The sequence below is a fragment of the Corvus hawaiiensis genome, chromosome 30 (genome assembly GCF_020740725.1).
Source record: "Corvus hawaiiensis isolate bCorHaw1 chromosome 30, bCorHaw1.pri.cur, whole genome shotgun sequence".
NCBI classification, from domain to species: Eukaryota; Metazoa; Chordata; class Aves; order Passeriformes; family Corvidae; genus Corvus; species Corvus hawaiiensis.
The window spans coordinates 12,995,734-13,020,831 of record NC_063242.1 but is presented as its reverse complement, the minus strand read 5'-3'; the positions used below and the strand labels follow the sequence as shown (position 1 = coordinate 13,020,831).

General features: G+C 40.2%; 1 protein-coding gene across 6 annotated transcripts in view; it reads right to left on the bottom strand.

The window, feature by feature from the left end:
- Positions 1-23,007, bottom strand: part of SPIRE1 (spire type actin nucleation factor 1) — a 128,163-nt gene extending 105,156 nt beyond the window's left edge. For 2 of the 6 annotated variants that reach the window (XM_048289171.1, XM_048289173.1), the window contains exons 1-2: positions 22,389-23,007; positions 10,424-10,458 (exon numbers count right to left, since the gene is read on the bottom strand). In XM_048289171.1, the coding sequence (XP_048145128.1) occupies positions 10,424-10,458; positions 22,389-22,695 (342 nt within the window). In that variant the 5' untranslated portion in view covers positions 22,696-23,007. The remainder of the gene's footprint in view (positions 1-10,423; positions 10,459-22,388) is intronic. The other 4 variants (XM_048289172.1, XM_048289177.1, XM_048289175.1 and 1 more) reach the window with 4 other exon arrangements.
- Positions 23,008-25,098: the final 2,091 nt, after the last annotated feature.

Below are 25,098 nucleotides of genomic sequence, written 5' to 3'. Positions count from 1 at the left end.
GCTAAATATTATTTCATCCACATTTAAATGACAATAGACCACATTTTTTTCACTGCCTTTCCAAATGCTGCAGTAAAGAAGTCTCCTTATTCTATATTGGTTCTGGATGCTTCTATCCTTTATTACTGGAATAATTTCCCTTTACTCACACCTAAATATGACTCCTACTTCAAATTCCCCATGTTTGCTTTTTTCCTTCAATGAAACTGTTCATTTTTATTTTTTCCAAACATTCTATATCTGTTTTAAAAAGCTTTTTCTGAGTAAAATTTGTATACAAGAAATTTAGGGGTAAGCTTGTCTTCTGTGTAGGCACAAAGCTCAGTTTATCTATTTCCAAAAAGAGAACAATAGAAAGTCAAGTCTGATTTTGTATTAGGATGGCAACATCTAGTATAACCCTGAAAGATAAGAAGTTTGTTTTTAAAGAGAATGGGCTACTACTTCTACAGAATTCTAAAGTATTTAAGAAGTTGACACAGGAAATAAGGAAAAGCCTAGCCTGAAAGTAAAGTCCTAGTTATCTTGATGAAATGTCTCTCAAGGGAATTAGTAATTTCTTGGCAGTAAAGCAATGGGCTTGTTATTTTGGGTAGTACTTAAAATCTGAAGAAAGATCTTGGGGTTTGTGACTAAGTCTTAAACAATCTAGATTCTATGCTGGCTCCACCATGTAGTCCGAATGTCACACCGGGCAATTTGCCTGATGTCCTCAAACTTAATTTTTCTTTCTTTAAAATGAGAACAACATTTTTTCTCCCACCAAAATATTCATCTTGCCTGCTTTAGTGTCCATACAATTAAGTCACTGGGGCAACTCACAGAACCACAAGCTCATCACGCACTCCTTTACTCTTGGTCTGGGTTTTAAACTGTGAAGTCTGCTACTACATTTGCATATATAACTAGCATAACAAGACATAGAAATCATCTGAAGGATCTGAGAGTTGCAGGCAGGCAACACTCCAGAAAGCTCTGAGTCCGGGAATTAGAGATTTTAACTTTTAAATAAACGTTTTTCTTCTGTAAGAGAATGAAGTACTTCAAATTAAAAAAGAATTTTGCTATAATGCCTCTAACTAAGTGGTAAAGCTCTCCTGATCACAATGGCATGATTTTCTTCCTTTTGCTCATACAACAATCCTTACCTATGTTTTTCAGATTAAAATTTTATTTCTCATCCAGTAATGAGTCCAAAACATGAAAAACAAATAGTATTCCAACACATTTTCCCAGTGCCAATGTTTTAAATGTTACAGGCATAACCATGCAGCTGATTCTCCATAAGTACACAGCGTTACTGTTCAGATGCCCTTTATGCTGTGCAATGGAAGCACCAGACACTGCATGAAGAAACCCAGGTTCAGCACTAGCTTTCTACCAGATCTGAATGACAGCTGACAGAATTTTGAAGCTGGCAGAATTTTGAAGAAAAATTCACAGTGATAAAAAATTTGTTTATTAAATAAAATCACAGCAAAAGTCCTTGAGTACATTCAGTTGGTCAATGAAAGCTAAAACTATTATGATAAAGTAATGCTGGATGTTATTATTCTGGCCAGCAAAGTTCATTAAGGACATTATTTCTGTCATTGGACAGACATAAAAAAAGAAAGAAGAAAAGGCAAAAGAACTATTTTTCTTGCCTTACTAGTTGTAGATTTAAAGCAAACTCCAACAGCAAGCACTACAAAATTATAAACAAGAACAGCTCTTTGGAAAATTACAAGGCAAAAAGGTGGCCAAGGACCAGAGACCACAATTACTTCACTGTTTTCATGCAGTTTCAACTGTGTTTATTTTCATCCATGCCCAGTGAAATGAAACATTTCAGGAAGACTTAGGAATTGCATGGAACTTTCACTCTGAGAATACAAGTGACATACTCACATACTAAAGGACAAGCAACATGCTCAGAAAAACAATGTAATCTGAGATGCTACAAAGTATATTCAAAAGAAAAGTATTGATTCACAATCACCAAATAGTGAAGGAGTTTGAAATATGTAGTCTAGAAGGATACATGCATGTTTTTCTCATCTGTGTTCCCTGAAGTAACTGTAAGAGCTTCCCTTCAAAGCAAACAACACATGGCACATCTTCCTAACAAATAGACCAGATGGAGCAACTTGTTTACTATGCAGTGAATGTTTGCTTCAGATCTACGACAGTAGAAAGAAGATAGCCTGAATGTGTAGGTCACAGGTGAAGCAAAAAGCAACATATGGCAATCCCAAAACCACAATGCAGCCAGAGGAGAGTCTTTCAAAAAACTCTGAAGAAGTAATTCCCATCATTGCCAAGAAGGGAGTAGGTAGCAGGCAGTTTGCATTAGCCAAGACAACCCAATACAAAAAACCACAGAGCCTGAATTATCATCTTGGCAACAGAGAAGAGAGGGGTGCTTTTAGCAGACAGCAATTAAGGATTTGGCAAGCATCTGGAGGAAAGGAAAGGGTGCAAGTCAAAGATAATGCCAGAATCACAGGTCCAGATAACAGAGGAAGATAAAGACACAATGAGAAATATACAGCAGAAAAATAATGAATTCAGATAGCAGTACATCATCCACTAAGACCAACAGAAGAAACAAGCAGAAAAGCAGAGATGTGTGAAAGGACACCTTTGGAGCAGAGAGTCATCTCAACAACACTGAGAATCATCAAATATTGTGCAGAGGCAGTAACACACACCCGCAAAAGCAGATGATTAACTTTTTGGTTAAGAAGAAACGGAAATAAAGGAAGTTAATGAATGAACTGTAAGATATTTTGAAAGAAGGCAGGAGGAGACTTAGAAGTGAAGGTACAATACAGGTGAGAAACAGGGACTAATAGATGGAAGAGAAAAACTTGTCAGTTTAACAGAGTACCCTTACTTTCTTAAATGAAGCAGGAGTTAATCTACTAAGTGTGAACAGCTTGCCTTGTCCCAGTTAGTTATTTAACCTTCACTTCTTGCTCAGGGTGAAGTACTAAAAGCATTACAGGTGCTTCATAATTACCTCTAGTTAATAGAAGAAAGGGCCATGATGAAATACACCCTTAGAATTTAGTCTAATTTTATCTGTGTGTTTAATTTACCCTCTGCATTTCCTTTGGGTAAATAAAAGTATTTTGCTTCACCTGCTACAGCACACAGCAACACTAAATGCTAATCCAAGAGTTCAGCATGGAACATCTTTCTTTCCTTCATGCTATTAAGAAGAAATCTTGGAGCTTGCTTTGTCTTCCCATGATTGACATTACAGACATGTAACTGGCAGACAAAATCAAACAGCTTAAGATGAAAATACTCACACTGGTGGGTCATGGGGAGCACAGAAACTTACCAGTTGCTATAAAGTTCACTTTGGAACAAAAGCTCAAATGAATTGCACTGTGTCAAGTCAAACAAAAGAAAGTACAAAACTAACAAAACCCCCTTTTGCCTCAGTGAGCCCCAAGACCAACTCAGGATCCTCTCTGCCAAAGAAAGCATGCAGTGCTGCACACTCTCACGACTCGACTGCAAATCTTGCTTTGTTTAATGTCTCAACTTCTCAGGTCAAGTGATTTAGATAAAAAACTACATGTTAAGTGTTCATGTGAAGAAAAACATTTAGTCATAGAAGTGCAAAGAAAAAAGATATAGTTATTTGAGTATGTATTAACTAAAACCTAGAAACTAATCAAAAAACTCCCATGTTATTTTCAACAGACTGTTTTCTGCTGATTTGACTGTATGCTAGAATAAGCCTTATGATATTTGAATGCTCAAAGACAGTGTTACAGCGAATTTCTGAACCTGCCCTGTTACTAATCTACTGAAAATGTGTGTCTTACTAAAATTCCAATTAAGCTTTACTCTTTCACTGGGCAACCTTGAGAAATCCTGTGAGGGACACCACATTTCTCGTCCCTTCTCTTGCAATAAATGAAGCTTCTCCATGTTCACAACCAGAGGACAGCAGTTCTTCTTGCTTCCAGCAGAGAGACAAAATAACAGAAGGCAGCAAGAGAGATTGAAGACTAAACAAAGATTAACCACACTGTCTACTTGTTCATTTCCACGTTCATCTGCATTAGGTCAGCTAAAGCTGCATTTTAAAAAATCCTTTCTTACGGCTTTACTTTCCCAAGTATAAATTGCAAGGGGTCCTACACATGTGAAGTATAAAATGACTAACAAGAATTTAAATGTTGAAACATTATCTACTTCATACAAGAATTGTTTAGCTGAACTAGATCAATATTTCTAAGCACATTCGAAGCAGGAATGTTAGAATGACTCAATAAGTTATCACTTGAAAGAAGAGCACAGGTGTATTAAACAAAGTAGGTGGGAGCACTCTGAATTCACCTTATTCATAAATTACTATTTTTCTCACTTTACATCTCTTCACATTTTGTAAACAAACTTACTGATACTGTCTTTCAATCCTTACCTCGTGTTCTTAATGGCTAAATTTAAAACAACATGTGCTTTTAAATTGGGAAACCAGCACCTGGTAACTGAACTGCTGAAGTGAAATCAAGTGTTTAGTTGCCTTGAGTTCCTGTCTTCTTTGACCACTGACCAAATTCAAAACTGATTAACAAGCAATTAGGCTATCTTAGCTATGTTAAAATTAGTCACGGACAATAATATATGTTACTGTTGAAATAATGCTGCTTAGATTTTCCAGGAGCTTTATGTTAGAGAGCCTCTAAACCCAGTCACACTGAAATATAAAAAAATGAGACATCAATTAGAAACACACGGACACAAAAAGTCTATTTGAACAACTTTCTCTCTTAAGATGACTTAATAATCCAGTAAGACCATAACACTGTACAAAAGAAACAACAAAAAAAGATCCAGTGCTCTTCATAAAACACCATGAATATCCACTTCAGTCAAAGGAAGCTACTCATGTCCTACCATATCAAAAGTAGAATATGGAAGAAACAATACAGCACAAAATGAATGCAATATTATATTCAGACAATTAGCTCACCAAAGTGCTCCTTGCTCATCTGAAAAAAACCCCAAAACATACTAAAGTCTGGTTTCCCTTGGCTTACCAAAAATCAAATACCAAACTGAACCTATTCAGTACTCCTAAATTCATCACTGCAAGTGTTAAGTGCTGTGTGGACCAAAGTGGTGCAGGGAAAGAAGAGCTGTAAACAACAAGAAATCTTCAGAGACTGAGCTGCTTTGTATGCTTTTCATCTGTCATTCAACCTACATTTTATGTACTTTATTCTCATCACCAGTGCATCTCCTGCACTTCTTATGTTGTGGATGTTGAACTTCTAAGTGAATAGAGAAATGCAGGAATAGAAGGTTTGAGTTGGTGTTTGTCCCCTGCAGATTAAAAAGCCAATGCTACCAGGTCCAACTTGTCACTGAAACTGAACTTACTGAACTCCAGGGTGTATTTTGTCTCAGTTTCAGCATTGCCCTAGGTAAAATCCCTCAAGAAAAAACAAAGAACTCCATGCAACCGCACTATCATCCACCTTTATTCATCCACAGAAAGCGTACTCCTTATGTTATTGTGCTTTAATAATAACCTTCTGGAAATTAGCAAACAAGTAGGAAAACACAGCACCTCTAACAGAAAATTCACACCTAGCAGAGTTCATACACAAACAATGTCATATTATCTCAGAAGCCTTCAAGAGATTTAGCAGATCAGAAATGTAGTTGTGAATTTTGCAGCCTAAAATTTATTTGCTATAAGAAGACCAAAAAAGAAAATAAAGTATGAGACACAGCATTCTTATTTCATACTGATGCTCTAAACTTGTCTTTTATTATATAGAACAACAAAGAAGGACAACACAAAGAGCCACTAAATTGTAGGCACGCAAACAACATCTAAAGCTTAATTTTTTTCTTACAGTTTGAATGAGCAATCCCATTAGTCTCTTGGTCTGAACAGACAGGCAAACACATCCACTGGCACTGGTTTACTCAAAAAACAGCACCTTAAAGCCAACTGATATGACAGCTATCAATGAGCACATATGATTGCTGCCATAGGTATGCCGCTGATTAGGTGGCTATCTTCTCAAGCACAATTTCATAGACTTTATATAGGAAGGGTTCTGCAAAAACTAAAGAGCTGTAAAAATTATCTTATTCTTCCAAAACTCTGAGTCCTCTTTCAGACTCATATAATCTATAGTTGCAGACTTTTCCATCTCATCCCATGAAAAAAAATAGGCAATTCTGTAGTTACCAAAAGTCAAAAAACTCCACCGAAAACAAGCCCCCAAAACTACCAAAACCCCCAAAACATCAAATAAACATCAACACAACTTAATGCTCTATGCTCTATTATTTGTGGGTTTTGCAGGCAAAATGTTCCCTGGAAGAGTTCAAGTTACTGTAAGACCTAGTTTTCCACCATCCATTATCTGAAATTGTCGGAAGACCAAAGGCTGAAACTGCCTCTGAACTCTTCCCCAGTCGATTGAAAGGCTTATCGGTGGTATCACTGGAATGAAGATTTCATCATAAATCCTGTGTGACTTCAGGGTGTGTAGATTAATAAAGGCACATCATATACTGCAAAATTACAAAGCCTTTACAAGGAACAGTCGAATTGTCTTAGAGAACTCTGGACAGATGGCAGGACTTGACTATCACTAAATCAGCTTAGTCAAATACACTATTAGTTCTCCAGCCCAATATTTGCTGCGTATTCCCACTGAAACTGCTGAATGAAAAGGGCAATGTGTCAAGCTTATAGCAAGTAAAAACCAGAAATCCATTTTTGTCCAAGACTCATCTCCACCCAGTGTGCTAGAAACTTATACAAATTATAAAAAACCAAAGCTCCTCTTGAAAAAGCAGCTCATTACAAAACACCAAAGATCAAAACCTAAACTCTACTTTTTTGTGTGTTTGCTATTTAATCAAGTGTCTGTTAAGCTGCTTCCTTGAGACTATGGAGCATTTCAGGAAAATCAGGAGGTCAGACTGACTGACACAGAACCCCCACATCAATGAACAAGCATAATGGGCTTTCAGGTATCTAAAACAACAGGTCCCTCAAAGGCTGGAGTGCAGCTTCTCTGTGAGATAATTCCATCAGCAAGGGATGAGTGATTCACTTATCAGAACTGCCACATAATGCTGAAGCACAAATTAATGCTTGCAAGAAAAGATGCATGATTCTGCTTTGGTTTCTAGAAGGCAATTCTGAGCTCTTGTTAATTTTCCTCTTAAAAGCACACGGAATCAAAAGCTTTATCAAAAGAATTATCAGGTTTGTAACCAAGCATTCACAGAGAAATTTTTTTTTCAGTACATGACGAAGACTTATTTTGATGGAAGTCACATTCATTCATATTTTACTAAAAGAAATGATTCTCAAACATTTTTGCCTGTCCTCTGCGCAGTGACATTTCTTCTCCCTTGTCACCATAAGGTTAATGCTCAGGAAGGAGAACAAAGTGATTATTACTGTGCATGACAAGGATTGTTTGCTGCAGCAATTACTCCTCAATCAGAATGTTACTTTTGTTTACACTCAACACAGATAAAAAAATGAACCCTAGATACTACCATATGCTAAATATACATTTTACACTGCTTGAATTATGAGCAAGTAACACACTTTAATACAGGTGTGGCATGGCTTTTAATGCAAAATTATGACACCTCTTTTGAAATCCTAACATTCTCTGCTATTAAATACCTGTTCTCATTTTCATCTGCATGAGAGAGGTAGTTAATTTTATTTGCATCAATACACTGAACTAACAGGTATATTCTCATTTGTATGACAGGGCACACTCTATTCTTATAACCTGTGTATTTATTTCCCTGAATTATTACCTAAAATACAGTCAATGCTTCGAGTTTCCAATTAAAAGGTTAAAAAAAATTAATTCCACAGACAAGTACTGTGATTTTCACTGTATGTTAAGATTTTTAATAGAGATACGGAGGGCTCATGAATAGAATTTGCATAGTCTCCCTAAAACATTTCTACAATTGATTCCTTCTGTGATTTGACTCGGACTGAATTTATTCACCATTGTTTGGGACAGGCTATTTAATTCCCTCCTGGACTCTTAAACAACGTGAGAGGTTGCGTGTCTCCGTGCTAGCACACATCCTGGTTAACTGCATTAATCACACACAACAGGCCTGAGCTCAGTTAGGTGGGTCTTTTCAAACAGACGGCAATTAAACCCTCCTACATATGAATCACTTTGCATTCACAGAATACTTTCTATACTAGCACTAAATATTTACCAATGAGGCTGGCATATTTTATATAATTTCACCACCTCGGCTGAGATGACTGAGGAGCGCTATCGTTATGTACATAACAGAGTTATAGGCAGGTGCAGATTAAACAAGGTCACCTTATTCCTTACTCCCATCTTCCTATTACAGCTATGGCACCTGGACTCTGAACTTGACACACCACTCACATTGCTGGCTTGAAATAAAGGGCGTAGCAATTCCGGATAGTTTACAGGATGTTTTGCAAAAAAAGTTATGATGGTGATTAGTTAAGATTTTAAGAAGTTTCCCACATATCCTAGTATGGTCATTTAGGCCACACTCTCTTCCACAGGAACCAAAAAGTGAGATGAGCTGTCTCTGCTGAATTCCTAGTTCTGAAAAACACCAACATCATCAACTTTAAGTCGAATGCTGCAACCCCAAAGGAATTTTGGAGGAGGGAAAAGCCACTGACTCCACAGCCTCCTTCAAAATGACAAAGAGAAGAGTCAATATCCTAATGGTCACAGTGCTGCTTATTAGAGACATTCTAAAATGAAGCCTTTGTCTCACGGGAACCTCCAATCTGCTTTTCTACTATCAACAAATACATTTTTAGAAGATCAAAATTAGAAAACTCTTTTCCCATGAAAGATGAAATACAGCATATTGAACTGACTCTTACTATATAATTTCATTTGAAACAAAAACACTTCTACTTTCCCCAAATAAGTATTTTATGTTTTGTTAAAAATATTTTAACAGTGGTTTATTATCTGTATTTTTAGTATTAGAGCCTTTGATTACCTTCCTTTTAAAAAACACAAAGCAAAATTGTAAACAGTATTTAGTATGCAAAGCATATGATACACTAGATTATAATTTTTAAACAAGGCACTAGATTTGTGAACTGAGATTTTACAAATCCTGAAACAAAAGCAGGATGTGTTTGCTTAAACCAAACCACACAAAGCAATAAAATGTGCCTACTTCCAGTTTCTGTACTTCCATCTTTTATGAATTCCTCCTTACACTGTATCCTGCAGAAAGGACATTTAATACTTGAAAAAATCTGGATAGCCTTAACATTTTACTACTTGTAGTTGAATTAGCTGACCTTTCATTTTGTCTTTATAACCAGCCATCATCATGCACAGTTTGTCTATGAATAAACCACTTGGTAACAGCACTTTGTCACCTTCACATATATTATTGATGAGAAAGCTGACAACCTGCCTATTAAGATGCTCCACTTGTCCCATCTCCAGGCTCAGCCTGAGGTACGGATGGAATAGTTGAAGTGAAAACTCAGTTTTACATTTCAAAGAAAGTTCAAAGGCAGTGAGAAAAGGCTGCCCTGTAAAGGACACAGAAATTGTATTTATTGCTGGAAAAGTTTTATTGAGTAGACTGTATTATCACTCTGTATGATAATAAAAATCAGACCATGAGTCCACATCTTGTTCAACTAGATATTCTACTTAGTTTTGTGTTCAGTCTTGGATTTAATCTATGAATCTGACAAATCAAACAATTACAACACTAATCACAGCTTAGTATCAAAAATACAGATTCAAATAATGGTCAAGATATAAACCAAGCAGATTCAAGTGGATTTGTGTTTCTATTGTTACCCCAGAAAGACATATAACAATATTTCTTGGGCCCCAAAACATTGCCAAGGTGATAAATTAAAGGTCATATCAAAAGTACCTGAAATTAGGATGCCTTTAAATGAACAAACCCTGAGATCACTTGCACTCTCTGCTTCCATCCAAATTCTCACATTGCCAAAAATCGCCAAGCCATTCCATAAACACTAAGTATTTATTCCATCACCTATTAGTCCTTTCTAAAGTAAGTATAACAAAGTAGTTTATCCAACAGAAATTACCTAAATTAAATATTCTTTAAAATACCTATATGTTTTAAAGAGATTCGTATCAAATGAGATTACATTGGCTGTATAGCAAATCTTTAATTCTGGTTTTGAAAAACCACACAGCCTTTCTTTCCTGTATTTTTGAACATGAGACTAAATATCCCATGTTAAGACACACTTATCAGCTGCCAACGAAAATCGTAAATACAATACACAGCACAACTTTGCAATGATAACTCCACACTGTAAGTATACTACATCTACTCCATAAGTTAATGAAAAAGAGCTAAATCAGCACTAACCAAGAACACAAAATACTTCTCTTACCTCCATTTCTGTGCAGTATAAACGGTCCGATTTATCTGTAAGAAGAAAAGAAAGTTTTCAGATTAAGTAAGAGACAGTGGAAGAATAAAACTAAAAACATGAGTCACTTCTCTTTTTTGAGTAATTACCAAGTATTCTTTGTCTTACTTGAATCACACATTTCAATAATGTTTTTATTATATATGCATCATTGTATTAACAACAAGAAGGCCCTACCCTTTTTATTTGGATCCTTCACAATACTTGATCTTAAAAAGACGTGTCTTTACTGCCTGGCTTCATTATTTAAATCATATGATTGATGTTTGGCCATGGAGGGAACATGAAAACATGTTGGCTTAAATTAAGCAGTAGCAAATAGTTATTTCAAGAGAATAAGCAGCATTAATTCATAAACTAGGGAAAAGCCACTGTTTCATCTGATACTTCTGGGATTTCAAAGAGTTCAACAGAAACACGAAGTTCAAGCAAATTAAAGTTAAAACATTACTGTACTATTTTTGTAAGTCCTACTTGTCAATTTTTGCATTTCCTCCAAGTCCAGAGAAATCACTTTGGAATTTGTATAATAAAGAAAAATTAAGTTTCTGAATTGTTTCATTAAACAGAAATCTCAATTTTCTGAAACACAAAACAGTTTTATACCAAAGTGGCTTGACAGCTTGGCAAAAAGAAGACTGAAATTTCACAGCACATTAGGAAAGTATCATGTCACTAAAAGCAGCAAGTTTATAATTTTGTATTAATAATCCTTATTAAAGTAGAGTGAAGGAATCCTGACAAGATGATTTCCTTCTGGAAGAAAATGTATTCAAGAAAGTTAAGAATTCCACAGAAATCTATCCATTTGAAAGGGGACCTCCCAAAACTTTAATTTCAAAACACACAGATATCAAATTTTAGCTTCATTGCATTCACATGGCTGGTTTAGAATTTGCAGCTTTGGACTCAACAGCACAGAGCCAACAAAACACATTACATAATTTTGAGACTTCATGTACTCAAAAACTAGAAGAGGATGCATTCACTTGACTGTGCGTACTCTGAGAGTGCATGTTCAGGTGATGATTAGGAAGGATTTACTGCAGTAGTTCAGAAAAGCCTGTGATTTGTATCCATAACTGGAAGGACTATTTTATCAGACTGGCTGACAAGCCCAAGGAAGCTCAACCAACTGGCTGGCACAATGTTTGCACAGAGAAGTGATTGCACTGACTTCATATGACAAATGTGAACGGCATGCAAAACACTCAGCTCTGGGGAAGAGTCACCTGCACAGAAAAAAACTAATTTTTCATACTGAACTAGTCACCTTCCTTTTGAAACTAAAGGTTAAGCACGTCCTGAATGAATAGGGAACACCCTCCTAAAAGAGTGAAAGTTGTTTACTTTCCTTTTGAACTGTTGCCAAAGCAAGCTGAATACTTAGCACTGGTGTCTGACTTCAAAAGCAAGAGCAGAAGAGTGACTTAAAAAGGCTTTTGCATCACATTTTGTCTTTTCAAAAGGACTGGTACCTCTGGTTCATTCACTTTCAGATCCACATAATAAATTCCTGGTGTTTAAAATGGTAACATTCACGTGATTGTTACAAACTATAAACAGGAGAAAGGTACTGAGAATGTTTTTTAACTGCTACAATTATTAGCAGATTTATTAATGTTAGGGGCTACTTTTGTGAAATCAAATGACAGATGACCAAAACGATGTATCTTTATGATACAAGATAGCACAAGATTAATTCAGAGAAATGTAGTCAAGACAGGAGAAGAAAAAAGCACATCCTGTCTTTCAGAAGACGGTACTTTTAAAAAAAAATTAGTACTTCATTAAAAGGTCCTAATTTTAAACCTATAGCAATGCAATTAATACAGAAGGCCACCAATGTTTGCAATCACTGATAATTTAAAATATCTGGACTTGCATCTCCTATGGTCTGAGAGAACAGGAGCCAAGCTGTCCTCTAGATCCCCTGAGTAGCACCAAGTACTCATTGCTTCACCTCATAGCAGTGCTGAGATCCTATAAACATCCGTTTAGCAGAAGTCCCAAACAATTCCTGAAGCAGAGAAAACAAATAAATCAGTCCAGACTAAAACAAAAAAGACAAAACTTGAATTTCTGAAAGTAACAGCAAGAAGCTTATCTTCAGCTCCTTTGATAAACTTCTATGAAAGCTGCTCCCCAAGGAAAAGCACTCAAACTCTGGAAATTTCCCTTAGTTCATTTATGGTACTATCAAAATTTACTACTGCTTTCAGAGCAAATCATAACTCATTTTTTATTCTATTATTAAACTCAACTATTTATTCCTACTTATACCAGTATTGTCATGAGTCCATGCGCTGGAGCAAGAAGGGGGAATAACAAGTGTCTCATGCACCCAGACAGTAACCTAGCTGGTGCAAGCTACTGAGTTACAACATTTTAATATACACTGCATTATGGTAATTATTAACCATACCATTCCATATGCCTCTGTACCCTGAGTCCAGCTATACACTGAGCAGATTTCCCAAAGCTATTTGCAGTCACTTGTGGACTCTCTCCATCAGGAATTTACTACATTTCTGAAGAGATCATTAACAATACTGTTAATGCACTTACATGCATCTATCAAGACTGAAATGAATTTGCTTTTATATGGCCCCTGCAAGCCAATTTATTTATACTGACTGGGAGTAGAAATTTCTTCTCTCTTCAGCTGACATGACTGAAAAAGCAGTAACTCATAAATGTAGCCTAAGGGTCACACTTCCTTCATTTGCACTGGGAGAAAGAAAAAATTCCCCTAAGTCATAGAACAGTCTCTGCAAGCAGGATGAAGTGCTTCTCTGGTAAACAGGTGAAGCCTTAAAAAACTATTTCAGCTGCTGCTTTTTAGCATAAATGCAGGCTTCTCCAGACTTCAGAACCATTCGACTAGATATTCATCTGTGCAGCATTTTTACCACTCTTACTGCCTAAAACTATTCCACAGTATTCCACAGTAATCTCCCATGACAGCTTTCAAATAGAAGTTAATGCATTCATTACTAGTAAACAGCATAACTTTAACTGCCAACTTCAGTTTATACACAAGCTACAGTTTGGAAAATTAGAGCATTTTTCACTCTCAGCTTGTTGAAATGCAAAAAATGAACAGTTTTTGCAAGAAGGAAAGTGACTTACTTTGGAGGTTTCCTGTATTTCCAAAAACAATCTCCAGAGGGACACATTTGCCAGAAAAAAAAAAATAAAAAGAAACCCCAAACCTTCACATTCATTTTTTGTTCTTCAAAATTTCTATTGGAAAATCATTCTTCTGTCAAACCCTCAGCAAGAGGAGTCATGATAAACTTTCCTCAAGCACTGTCTCATCCTTCAAGGAGGGAGCTCCCTGTACTACCAGTGGTAAGAAGCACACATTTAAGACTGAGTTTTAATAACAAAATAGTTAACTCAGTATGTTAGAATGGACTGACACAGGGTATTTGTAGGGCAGCACGTGGCATGTGCCAACCCATCTGCACTCCTCTATCTGAAGAAAAATCAAGCTACAGGGTTGACTTTAGTGAAGTGACACCACAATCATATGGCCACTATTTCAGCTATAATCAGCTGCTCTAAGAGCCCTGCAGCTCAGAGCGTCTCCCCAGCCTTCCTCAAGTGTCTCAGACTCCTCCGCTCAGATCCACAAGCATTTCCTTCAAGACAGCTTCTTCCAGAATTGAAATGATAAGCACTGATTCTCTGGCAACAGTGTGACTGATGCACACATTGGCAACAAACCTGGAACTCCTTTTGTGTTAAAGATTAATATTATAATTAAATGTCACAGCCCACTTCTACAGGTTTGGAGTGAAATCAAGCTGGTGTGGCTACAATAACAAAACTCAAGTTGCCTGCAGAAATGACAGACTCAGCCTGTATGTACTGGAGGACAGTGGAAGAGGAGGATGAAGAAGAACATAAGGATTAAGCTAAGGAAAGGGAGCAAGGAAGAACATGAGAGTCACTAACTCAAGTTCCTTCAGTTGAACGGTCTTTAATCATGCCCCCCAAATTAACAATAAACTGAATTTGTATTTGCTTTCTAATTTTTACATCAAGAGGCACTGTAGCTACAAGAGTGAGCTTTTCTTTGCTCTTAAGAGAATGAGGACTCCTCAAGTAAAAAAAAAAAGTAGTTCAGGTTCACATTTAAACATCAAATTGCAGAAACTGGAGTTTTGGCAACTTTGGAATTACCAAAACCTGGAGATTTTGTAACTAATCTAAAACCGATCAAGTCAGTTACCAAAAATGACAAGTTCATCAATACAAGAGTCAAGATGAGCACCAATGAAAGGAAAGGCGATGAAAGAAGAAAGCAAAGGTAATCATGCAACAGAAGGAAAAGAAATAAATATGCAAAGAATGGGATTTGTAATTAAATGAAGGGAGAGGAAAATACTGATGTAGGAGGAGTGAGCGAGGCTGAGGACAGACAGTGAAAACTTGTATGATAAAAAGAAACAGGAAAAAAAGTGAAAAAGACAGAGACAAATAAAGGCAAAGGATATCTTAGGAGTAAGACACATCAGGATGCAGGGAAGAAAGTCAAAAAGAGTGAGAATATGAGGAAGTGGAAGGAAGCAGACAGGATTAGGAGAGGTAATCAGAGACCCCTCAAAGCAGGAAGCACAGAGACCCAAGCTCTTAATAAAAATACTTAGGCTTTGAGGATCAACATATCCTTCCTTTAAACTGTAATTAGAAGGTAAAAAGAAATGGGATGACGTTTTAGAGCTTGTGGCTTTTTGGATATGACTCATGATTTCTGTATCAGACTACAGCTGATGACTTAGTAATTATATGTCCCATTTTTCTGCTTAGGAAAGGAAAGAGAAAGAAAATATAAGGAAAATTCTTAGAGAGGTTTCTAAACCAATGGCAATCAGGACTTTCCTTCCCCGTGCCAGTCTTTTTTCATGCCTCCTTTTTTCTTCATTCAACACAAAGTTACTCCTCATTTTGAACAGTCATAAGCAATCTTTTTGTCTATTGCACAAAGCAAGGGTAATGACTAAGAGGTCTTCTGTGCTAATACCCTGTTAAATTTTGTAATAAAAATATTTTAAATTACAAATTAACAAATCCATGCTACCTTAGTGCTACCTCCTAAGATATAATTAAATGGTTGCTCTTTGTCTTGTCTCATTTCTATTCTGCACAAGGCTGTGATCAACATATGATTTTTCTGTGTTCCACTGCTCACTCTCTTTAGCAAACCTGTAAGTTTTCCTAGGGATCACATAAATTTTTGTTACCCTAAGACAAATACTGTGATAGTTCTGCATCTCCAAATGCTGCTGAACTCCATTCAGAGCTGCCAGTCTCTTCTGTAGATGCTTAAATACAGACACTGCACTCACTCTCCTCTGGCCTGATATCAACCCTTCCCCAAAAAAGTGTGAATTTGCAGAGTTCATGTGTCTTGATTTTTATTTTTTAAAATTTCTGTTTCTCTGATCATGTTCTAATTTTTCCTGGAGCTACCCAACTGCCTGCTCATTCAACAAGTATGCGTGCTCCTGGCAGAACTGTGACTGCATTCAAGTCATCAGCAGTTTTTACCCATAATTTTTGATGGATCCAGAATTTCAAGCAGGTAACAGCTTTTCTAAACTGATAACTCAGCACTACTGCATCTGTTAAGAACTGTCACCAGCTGTTAATAAACTCTCTCAAGTAAATGAAAAAGGAGTTCTCTTAATTGTTCTCTACCTCAGCTATGTCTTTGCAGTCTTGTATTTACACTATACAAAGTGACTCATCTCCTTTTGTTCCTCTTAAAGTGCACAGTAATAAAACACAGTAATGCAATCATAGTTGCATGTGTCATGCAAGCTGTTTTAAGGTTTTATAAGGAACAGAGCAATATTTCTCCTTTTTGGATCTGATGCTGTAATGTGATAAACTAATTCAGAAACAAAGAGTACACACTCTCCAGTTTCCTTTTAACAGATACTACGAAAAAGCTTCTCCACTTCCATAAAGATATGTTAATTGCCAACATGGATCCAGGATGTTACGTACCTTTAATCCTCTTGTCACCTGCAACATTCCTACTGCACTCTTGGCAAACACACTCACGCTTGGGTAAGACTCATCCACAGCTCTGCTGCTATGCAGGTCATTTGCACTGCCTGTCGCTCTGAATCATCCTGTTCAAGGCACTCTCTTTCTCTCTCCCCCTCTGTCACATCATACTCTGCTACTGTCTTCATTTCCAAAGCTCCTCTTGTGCTCCCCCAGTCCCACCCATCATCTCTCACTGGGCACTGTGGGGTAAACTATGACCTCCAGCCAGTCCTGAAGCTGGACTCCATTATCTATTTCCCTCCCCCCCTCGCCCCCCCCCCCAGAAAAGCACCTTTGTTCTTTCTCCTGCAATGCCCCATAGGGACATGATATTAACTCTCTGCAACATTACAGCAGATGTCTCATTTTTCACTCTTCTCTTCAATTGCTGTTAACAATGACAACTAAAATTCCATTTTCCTTTCTACAGCAACATTTTTACTACATTAGCCAAGAAAACCTCCGTTAAAGTACAAATGTCTTATCTTTTACTTTAAGTCATTATTAATTTCAGGAGCCCACAATTCCTCTAAGTTCTTCTTTCAAAGTTCAATGTTTTCCTTAGGAACAAATGCAGTTTTCAGACAACACCAAATCGGACTTCATTTGTTCACTGCATACTTCCCATCTTCAACATTTCTCCATACAAATATAGGTAACTAAGGTCACTTATCCCTGTTGGCAATTTCCTTCCATTTCTTTTGTGCAGGCATTTGAAATACACACTTTATTTTTAACCAAATACATCATTTTGTTATGCTGAGATCTTTTCTTTACTTATTTTGTCCTCCCCCACCAGAGCTGCCTACATTAGAATGCCCAGCATCTGCTGATATTCACAGAGAGCCCATGTAACCCCCCAGTGCACGGGATGCATCCGCATAAGCCACGACTGGAAGCCTTCCAGTTCATGCTTACGTACTGGGAACCACACTGATGACAGAAAGCCTGGCATAAATAAGGCCTAAGCTTTCTCTCTTCCACAGATCAGTAGAGCATGAAGAGATAAAACCATCAACTCACCGAGGCTCCTCTCTGCTGTCTAGTACTATTTTTTTCCTACCTTGATTTCCAATATTAAAATACCTATATAGGTATCTATCTTAAAATTCTTGCACAAAAAAGTGAGGCTCAATACATCGAGACTTACTGTTTTAAAATACAGATGTTTCTGAATACCCTTGAATTAAATTTGAATTCTGAACATAATTAAGTCCTCATCCTAAACTATTTATTTTAGCAGGATTCATAAAAACACCTCTTTCAAAATTTAAATAGCAAGAAAGGCTGCTCCCATCCATCATCTTTAAAAAGGGTCAACAAAATTAGAAGAAAAATGGCAGTACATTAATTTTCCTCTAAAAATCATGCATATTTTTCCTCAGTGCTCCAGCAGGGACTGACAGATAAGAATGTCTTCATGCACACAAGTTGAATTTGCATCTATTCGTCCTGTTTCTCCACTCTTGCCTTCCAAAACCTGGGCACACAAGGATGTAAGAGGGACATGGAAGTCATTAAAACTGCCAAGACAACATAAACTATTCTTCACCAACATGTCTCACCCTGAGCCCTCCAAGTCCTGTGAAAGCCACCATGCAGTCAACTTTTCTGTGATCTTTTTGATTCAAAGCCAGAATACTCCATGCATTATGCCCTCCTGCTGAACCCCTGGCAGATTTCCAAGAGAAAAATCTGCATAGTACTTGCTTCTGGTAAGACCAGCAGTAATTTCCCTGCGTGCTTTCTCTCCTAGGGCTGGAGGATGAGGCAAAAGAAGGGCCACTGACACTACCCACAGCTCAGGGTCTCGGGAGGGAGAGGGAAGGCCGAGGAGCGCCACGTTCAATGCCAGCCCTCAACAGCCAATGGCTGGAAGTGAGCCCGGCTCGGTGTTCAAAATACCCGTCCTTGCCACTTTCCGAGATCCCCATGGCTGTTCCTCTTCAGGAGCTCAGTGCAATGCCCAAAGTCTGTGGCTGCCTTTGGTGAGACAGGGATCTGGCACCAGCAAAACACGCAGGGAAAACCCGCATTTTACCAAGCCTGCTCACCCCCAAAATTGTTCTGTGGGAAGGAAGTGGTACAGCCCTTGCACTGAAAAGCAAGAGCTCCTTATCCTGCTTGCAGCAATGACACAACCCCAATGAAACAGCCTCCTGCGTCCTTTGGTATCCTGGGCATGATGTTGATTGCCAGCTCTCGTGAGGGTTTTCTGCTCCTGCATCTATCATTTCATTATTGCTTCAAGTTTATAAAAACACGTGTAAATGTGGTTCTGCAAGAAGAGAGCTTGGAGGAGTCAAACCACGTGTTTACCCCAAACATTTTAGCTCATTCAGAAGTTATTTTTTATTGCATCTGGCACTTTACTGGATGCCACCATTAGCTCTTTTCGGATAAATTGCAAGTAACAAAGACTGCTGAAGTACCCAGTAGTTAAAATATATTCTACACTCTATCTCCAATTTCATCACGGGTATTTCAAAGCAACCCACACTTCTCTGGTATTTAGATGTCAGACAATGAACCATACTAAGACAACCACAGTGCGCTTTACTCTTTTTTTGCATATTCATGCATAATCTTTCTTTCTTACTTTGGTTCTGGAAAAGCAAAAAGGTTTGCACTGCTCAGTAGAAGTATCACTTCATGTGCATCTCTAGAGCAAACTCTGTGACATGGCTGCGTTTGCTCCTGACTCGCCCTAGCCCCACTGACAGGCGTGACTGATCACACCGCTCGCCACAATCCTGGACAAAGCCCGAATGTTCACTACCCAAAGACATCATTCTTCAGGGATTCCTTTATTTGCCTACACAGGATTCTGTTGTTTACTAAAACAGAAACTAACAGCCAATATTTGTTCCTGTGAATTATCCAAACCTATGCACCAACCTACACCTATACATTTTTTATGTATTGCTAGAACAAAACAGCTTTACAGCTCACAGCGTTAACCCGCAGAACCCCTATTGCTCTAACAAACCTCCTGACACAGGCATTTAAATCTAAATTGTCTGAAATACAAAGGCAGGAAAACAATTAGCAGGAATCCTTCCTGATCCTCCTCTTGTCAGGGATTCAGGTGATATCAATGGTGACATGAAAACGGGTGGCATTTTCATCCTTCGTCTTTTTACTTCTATTTAACCAAAACCTTCTATTTTTTTTCCAAGATAACAAAATATTAATAGATCACACAGATAAAACTGGAAAGATCTGAAAATCAGTCTCTGGTTTTGTTTAAGGACTGGCATTCAACTCCAAGGGCATTTTTCTGACCTACTATCAGTGAAACTCATCTCTTTTCTATCTCAAGGACATTTTTCTTCAATTTCTATGTATTGCTACTCAGAATTTCAAGTATTGAGCATGAACCGGAAAACTCTTTCACAAGAAACTGCTTTGGAAAAGTACCAGCAGTTTCTACATAATCAGTACTTCTTTTTAAGACAGCTTTAATTTGTATCTTGAAAGGAAAATTACTGTGACCATACAGCTTCAGGGCCTGTGTTAAGTTGTACTGCTCCCCAGGCCACAGCACCAGGGTACTGGTTCTTCCAAAGCTTTCACTGGTGCTAAGAGAATACCGGAGCCTACAAACAAATACCCATTCCAGAGGCTCAAGCTGTAACTGGCTGAGGAAGCTCATTAATCATCACCCAAAGAGAATGAGCAATAAGGAAAAAAACTGGAACAGCTCAAAAGATACCAACGAGAAGCAAGCCTTCTGTCAGCTCCTCAATATTCATATAGTGAATTCCCAATATTCGCTGTATCACATATAGGACAATTTCCAGTGAAAACCTGCTACAGGTTTCACAAATCAAAGAACACACAAAATCCCTCATGAAAGCTTGGAGGCTGAGTGGCCTCTATTTCCGATGTCTGTTCAAAGCTAGGTAGATGAGAAAGGCCAGGAGCAGGGAGAGGACCCCAGGAGAAATCTTGCCTCTTTTCAAATCCAGGCACCTACCAGCCTGCGGCTGATGGAAAAGCGGGTTCACCGAGCGTGTTTTAGGAATGGACAGCTGGCAGAAAAATCGCCGCCTCCCCTTTTCTATTATATGCACTGGAGGGGGTACTCTCCCTGGGATAGCTCCCGTCTCCTGCTTTCCTGGGAGGTCTTAGCAGACTGGTTACCTTTGTTTAGATATATATACACACTCTCTTAAGATTCCCAAGATAAAAGCACACACTTGTGGTGCTATACAGAATAATACATACACTAATAAGGTGAAAAAAAGAAGAAAAATAGACAGGGCTGGAATATTAAAAAAAAAAAAAGTCATCCATCCAAAAATTTAAATGTGGTATCCACATACACAGGTTAGCACATGTTGACTAAAACATTTTCACAGTAAAGCTTTAGCATAAACTAAATGTGCTGGATATCAGTGAGGGGCCTGAACTTTATACCCAAGTATATTCAACACTCTCCTACAGCCAGTAAAGATATACTGTAAGAGGAAATAGGGTAAATCCACCAATAGCAAGGAAAAAAAGCAGCAAAAGAAAGAAATACATAGTAAACTAACGTATTTCCTACAGTAGGAAAGAGAAAAGAAAAAGTCTTGATGTCATCTCAAAAAACTATAACTAAAAGCAGCACACAAGATGAAATACAGAACTCTTCAATGTGCTTGTGACATGCAGATACCTTGGTCAGGAGAGCATTTTCCTGGAATTTCTGGGTCTTGATCTGGCATTTAATTAACATTACAAAGCCCTGTTTTTTAAAACGATTTTAAAAGCACACCAGATCACATTTAAATGGAAGTCGTTATTAGACTCATTACAATTGCAGAACTAAATTAGGTCACTTCTTCCACTAAATATATTTTGATATTTGCATGTACCACTAGCTCCAAACTGGATTAGTGCAAATCTCTGCCAAAAGACTTTTCAGACAGGCACTGTATCAAAAGGCTTCATTAAACTGTAACACCAGGCATAATATTCATGCTCTAAATGCTGAGGGCTCCATTAATCCCATTTTGTGAATTTACCACTGCCTTCTGATTCACACAACTTTAAAATGCCGAAGCCTCTGTCTTCCCGGAAAATTCTGTGACGTTGAACGTGGACTAGGCTGATACTGGGGAATACCATCATGTATGTGATAACCGACCGCATCCCTCTGCTGCCCATCTTTGATTGCGTCTCAGAAATCGAGCTTTACTTACAACAAAAAAATACTGCTTTCCACATTCAAAATCAGAAGCTTCGAAAGGCTGAGAAACAGACATGCGCCCTCGTTGTTCTTTCCAATGCAAAATACGCTTTCCTGGGTATTTTAACGAAACAGATGGTAGGTGCTAAGCCCCTGTACACGGCTTTCTCGCTTACTTAGTGTCAGCACACATCTAAATGGATCTACTTCTAATAGGTGCCTTTTGATGCCAAACCGTTCCGGGAGCCCCTGCGGGATGCACGGCACGGCCGGAGGAACCCCAAGAGCGGGGAGCCCGCAAGAGCAGGCGCTCCCGGTGTGCGGATGACACGGGGTTGATCACGCACCAGGAGAGACGACGCAATTATAAAACACTGAACCCGCATTCGCCTGGCCGTGCCCGCACGCAGGCGATCGCATCCCAGGCGACGGGCCCTACCTTTCCACGCAGGGCACCGAGATGCTGCAGGGACACACACACAACACGCACACACACGCAGACCTCCCACGGCCCCCGGCACGACTGAGGAGCCGAGCGCTCGCCCACCGCGACCCTCGGGCGGGAAGGACCGTCACCTCCCGGACAAAGGCTGACGGAGACGGGCGGCCGCCCGCGCCCGACCCCCGGCTGCTGCCGCCGGGAACCGCGCGGGGTCGGCGCCGGCGGCGGCCCCCCGGCCTTACCTGCGGCGGGCGGCGGCGGCCGGTCGGGCTCGTCCTGCTCCAGGGTGACGGCGCCGTCCCGCCAGACGCGGAGCTGCGCGGCCGCCGCCCCCAGCCCGGCGGCGGGGGTCTCTCCGCGGCGGGCGCGGGCGCGCAGCGAGGCGCAGCACTGGTAACACACGGCCCACGCCTGCTCCTCGTTGATGGGCTGGTTGTAGAGCCGGAGGATCTCCTCCAGCAACAGTGCCTCCGGCTGCCCGCCGGACCCGCCGCCGCCGTCCTCCTCCTCCTCGGCGGCCGGGCGGGAGGCGCCGGGCTGGGGCTCCATGCCCTGCGGCCGCCGCGGTGCTCCTCGCTCAGTGACCGGCTCCGCGGCCGCGGCAGCGGCTGCTGATGCTGCTGCTTGCGCTGGTGCTGCTGCTGCTGCTGCCTGTGCTGCTGCTGCCGCCCGGTCCCGCCGTGCTCATCCTCTCCGCCCCGCTAGTGCCACCAGGCCGCCGGACGGACAGCCTGGCGCGCGCGGCAGGCAGCAGGAGCCAGGAAACAGGCAGGAGTCAGGAGGAAGGCAGGCACAGGATCGGCGCCCGGTCCGCCCGCTGCCGCTGCCGCCGCCGCAGGGGAAGCGACAGCTCATAGCAACGCAATGGCGTCCTCGTCCTCGCCCGCCCCCGCCGCGCGGCGCCGCCCCTGCCGCAGCGCCCCCTGCCGGCGCGGCCGCCATGGCGCGCGGGGGTAGGGACGCGGCGGTATTCCCTCCAGGGCCGCCACGGCAACCTGCGCCTGGATCGCCTTCCGAGGCGCTCGGCTTCCACCTCTGACGGAGACACGGACAGCGATTTGGTGCACTTATCCCAAAGCCCTCGGGTGTTGGTAACCACCATCCCCAGAAACAAACAACTCCCGGCGGGACGCAGGATGACATTCCCTGCACCCCCAAGCGTTAAACACTGACACCAACCCGCACCATCACGGATATAGTGAAACATACTAGCAGGTCCCCGCTTTCACGGCAGGAGGGCGAATGGCTTTGAATTCCAGGCTCTGCCCTCACAAAGCAAACGCTTCCTCCGGGAAAGTTCCATCCTCAGCAGCAGCAAGCTGGAAGCGTCCAGGGTACACAGAGAGGCTAGCAGAGTTGAACCAGCCCAAACTGGAAAGGGAACAACAGGGGAATCGTCTTCCAAGCAGCTGGGAACTTGACATCCCTGCCCCTGAACACACCTGGGCACCAGAAGGGCACGGCCCTGCATGCCAGCTTCGCCCCAGGCAAACGAGCACTTTCTCGCAGAAAAACATCAGACTACACAACCTGGAGCTCACACCGAACACGCGGCGTTTCTCTCTTTAGCGTTCTACCCCTCACATGTTAAAGGAAACGAAAAATCTCCCGTTCGCACCGGCTCCACGGGGACCCGGGAAGGTGTGAGGGACAGCGCTGGGAGTGCCCCCTGCCGTACAGGAGCGGTACTGCCCCCGGCGCCGGCCCCAACCCGCCGGCTCCTCTCTCCCATTCCACTTCCAGCTCCCCTCTCCCCTTTCACTTCCAGCTGTACTGAACGCCGCTGCTGTTTTCCTCTTTCCTCTTGTGTAACATACAGCGGCGCATATAAGACGCAACTGGTACTTAAATAACGCTGTTAAATTTGGCGATATTCACCATGCAATATGATCCAGCCTTTCAAGCTACATTTAGATACAATTAAATTGGGGGAGAAAGTGTACTTGTGAAGCTTTCATCAGCATCCTGTATGCTGTGTAATAGCTAAATGAATACATTTTGATCTTTCAGGTATCAAAAGAAAGATAACACAAAACCAGACTTGTAAAGTTAGCAGCAGGGCCAGTAAGCACATAATGTACTAATTAGAGTCCTAAATTTAAAAAACCTCAGTGCTGCCGTAGGAAGCATTTAACACTTCTAAAAAAAAAAAAAAAGGACAAAAATGGTGTCACACTGCCACACTGCTGATTAAATGTACATGCAAAATGCCAACATTCACTCCAGCTGAATGTGTTGCAAGCTTCTCTAGGATAAGGTAATTTTTTTGCTCCAGCACCAGCAGAAAGAGTTGCCTCTTTCTTAAAAGTAGAGCCAAAGGAGGTGGCCATGGGCTATCACTGACACAGAATGGCTTCTACAGAAGAAACCAAATAGTTTCAGATTTTCCAACCTCAAGAAGAGATGCCTGGAGTCCACATGGGGAAAAACCTGAGAGGTTTGGTATGGAGAAGTTCAGTAAGCCCAACTGTTTGCCTTTTGCAAAGCATGAAGACTTAAAGATACTCAGCAAAATCACCACCTACAGATTTAAGACAGACAAAACCAGAGCCAGGTAATTAAGTACAGATCTGATCATCAGAATTAGACAAAATCATGAATGGTTGTCAAGCAAAATGGCCTGGCTACAACTTCTACCTCAGAACCTTCTTAAGCTAACATGAGGAAAAAGGCATCAGGTTAAACTACTTTATCTAACTCATCATAGCTATTCAAATCTTCAGGTATCCAAGTCTTAATATATATGTTAAAAAATAAATCCATAAATGATTACATTCATAGATCTTCAGGTACCCAAGGCTTAATATATATTTAAAAAATAAATCCATATATTATTAAATTCAGAGATTAACCAGATTACCTTTATCTGACTGAACTGTTCTCAGAAGCTGAATGTAGAAGCTACTGCTAGATCCATGAGAGGCAGAAATAAATTTTGTTGTGCAAAGGACA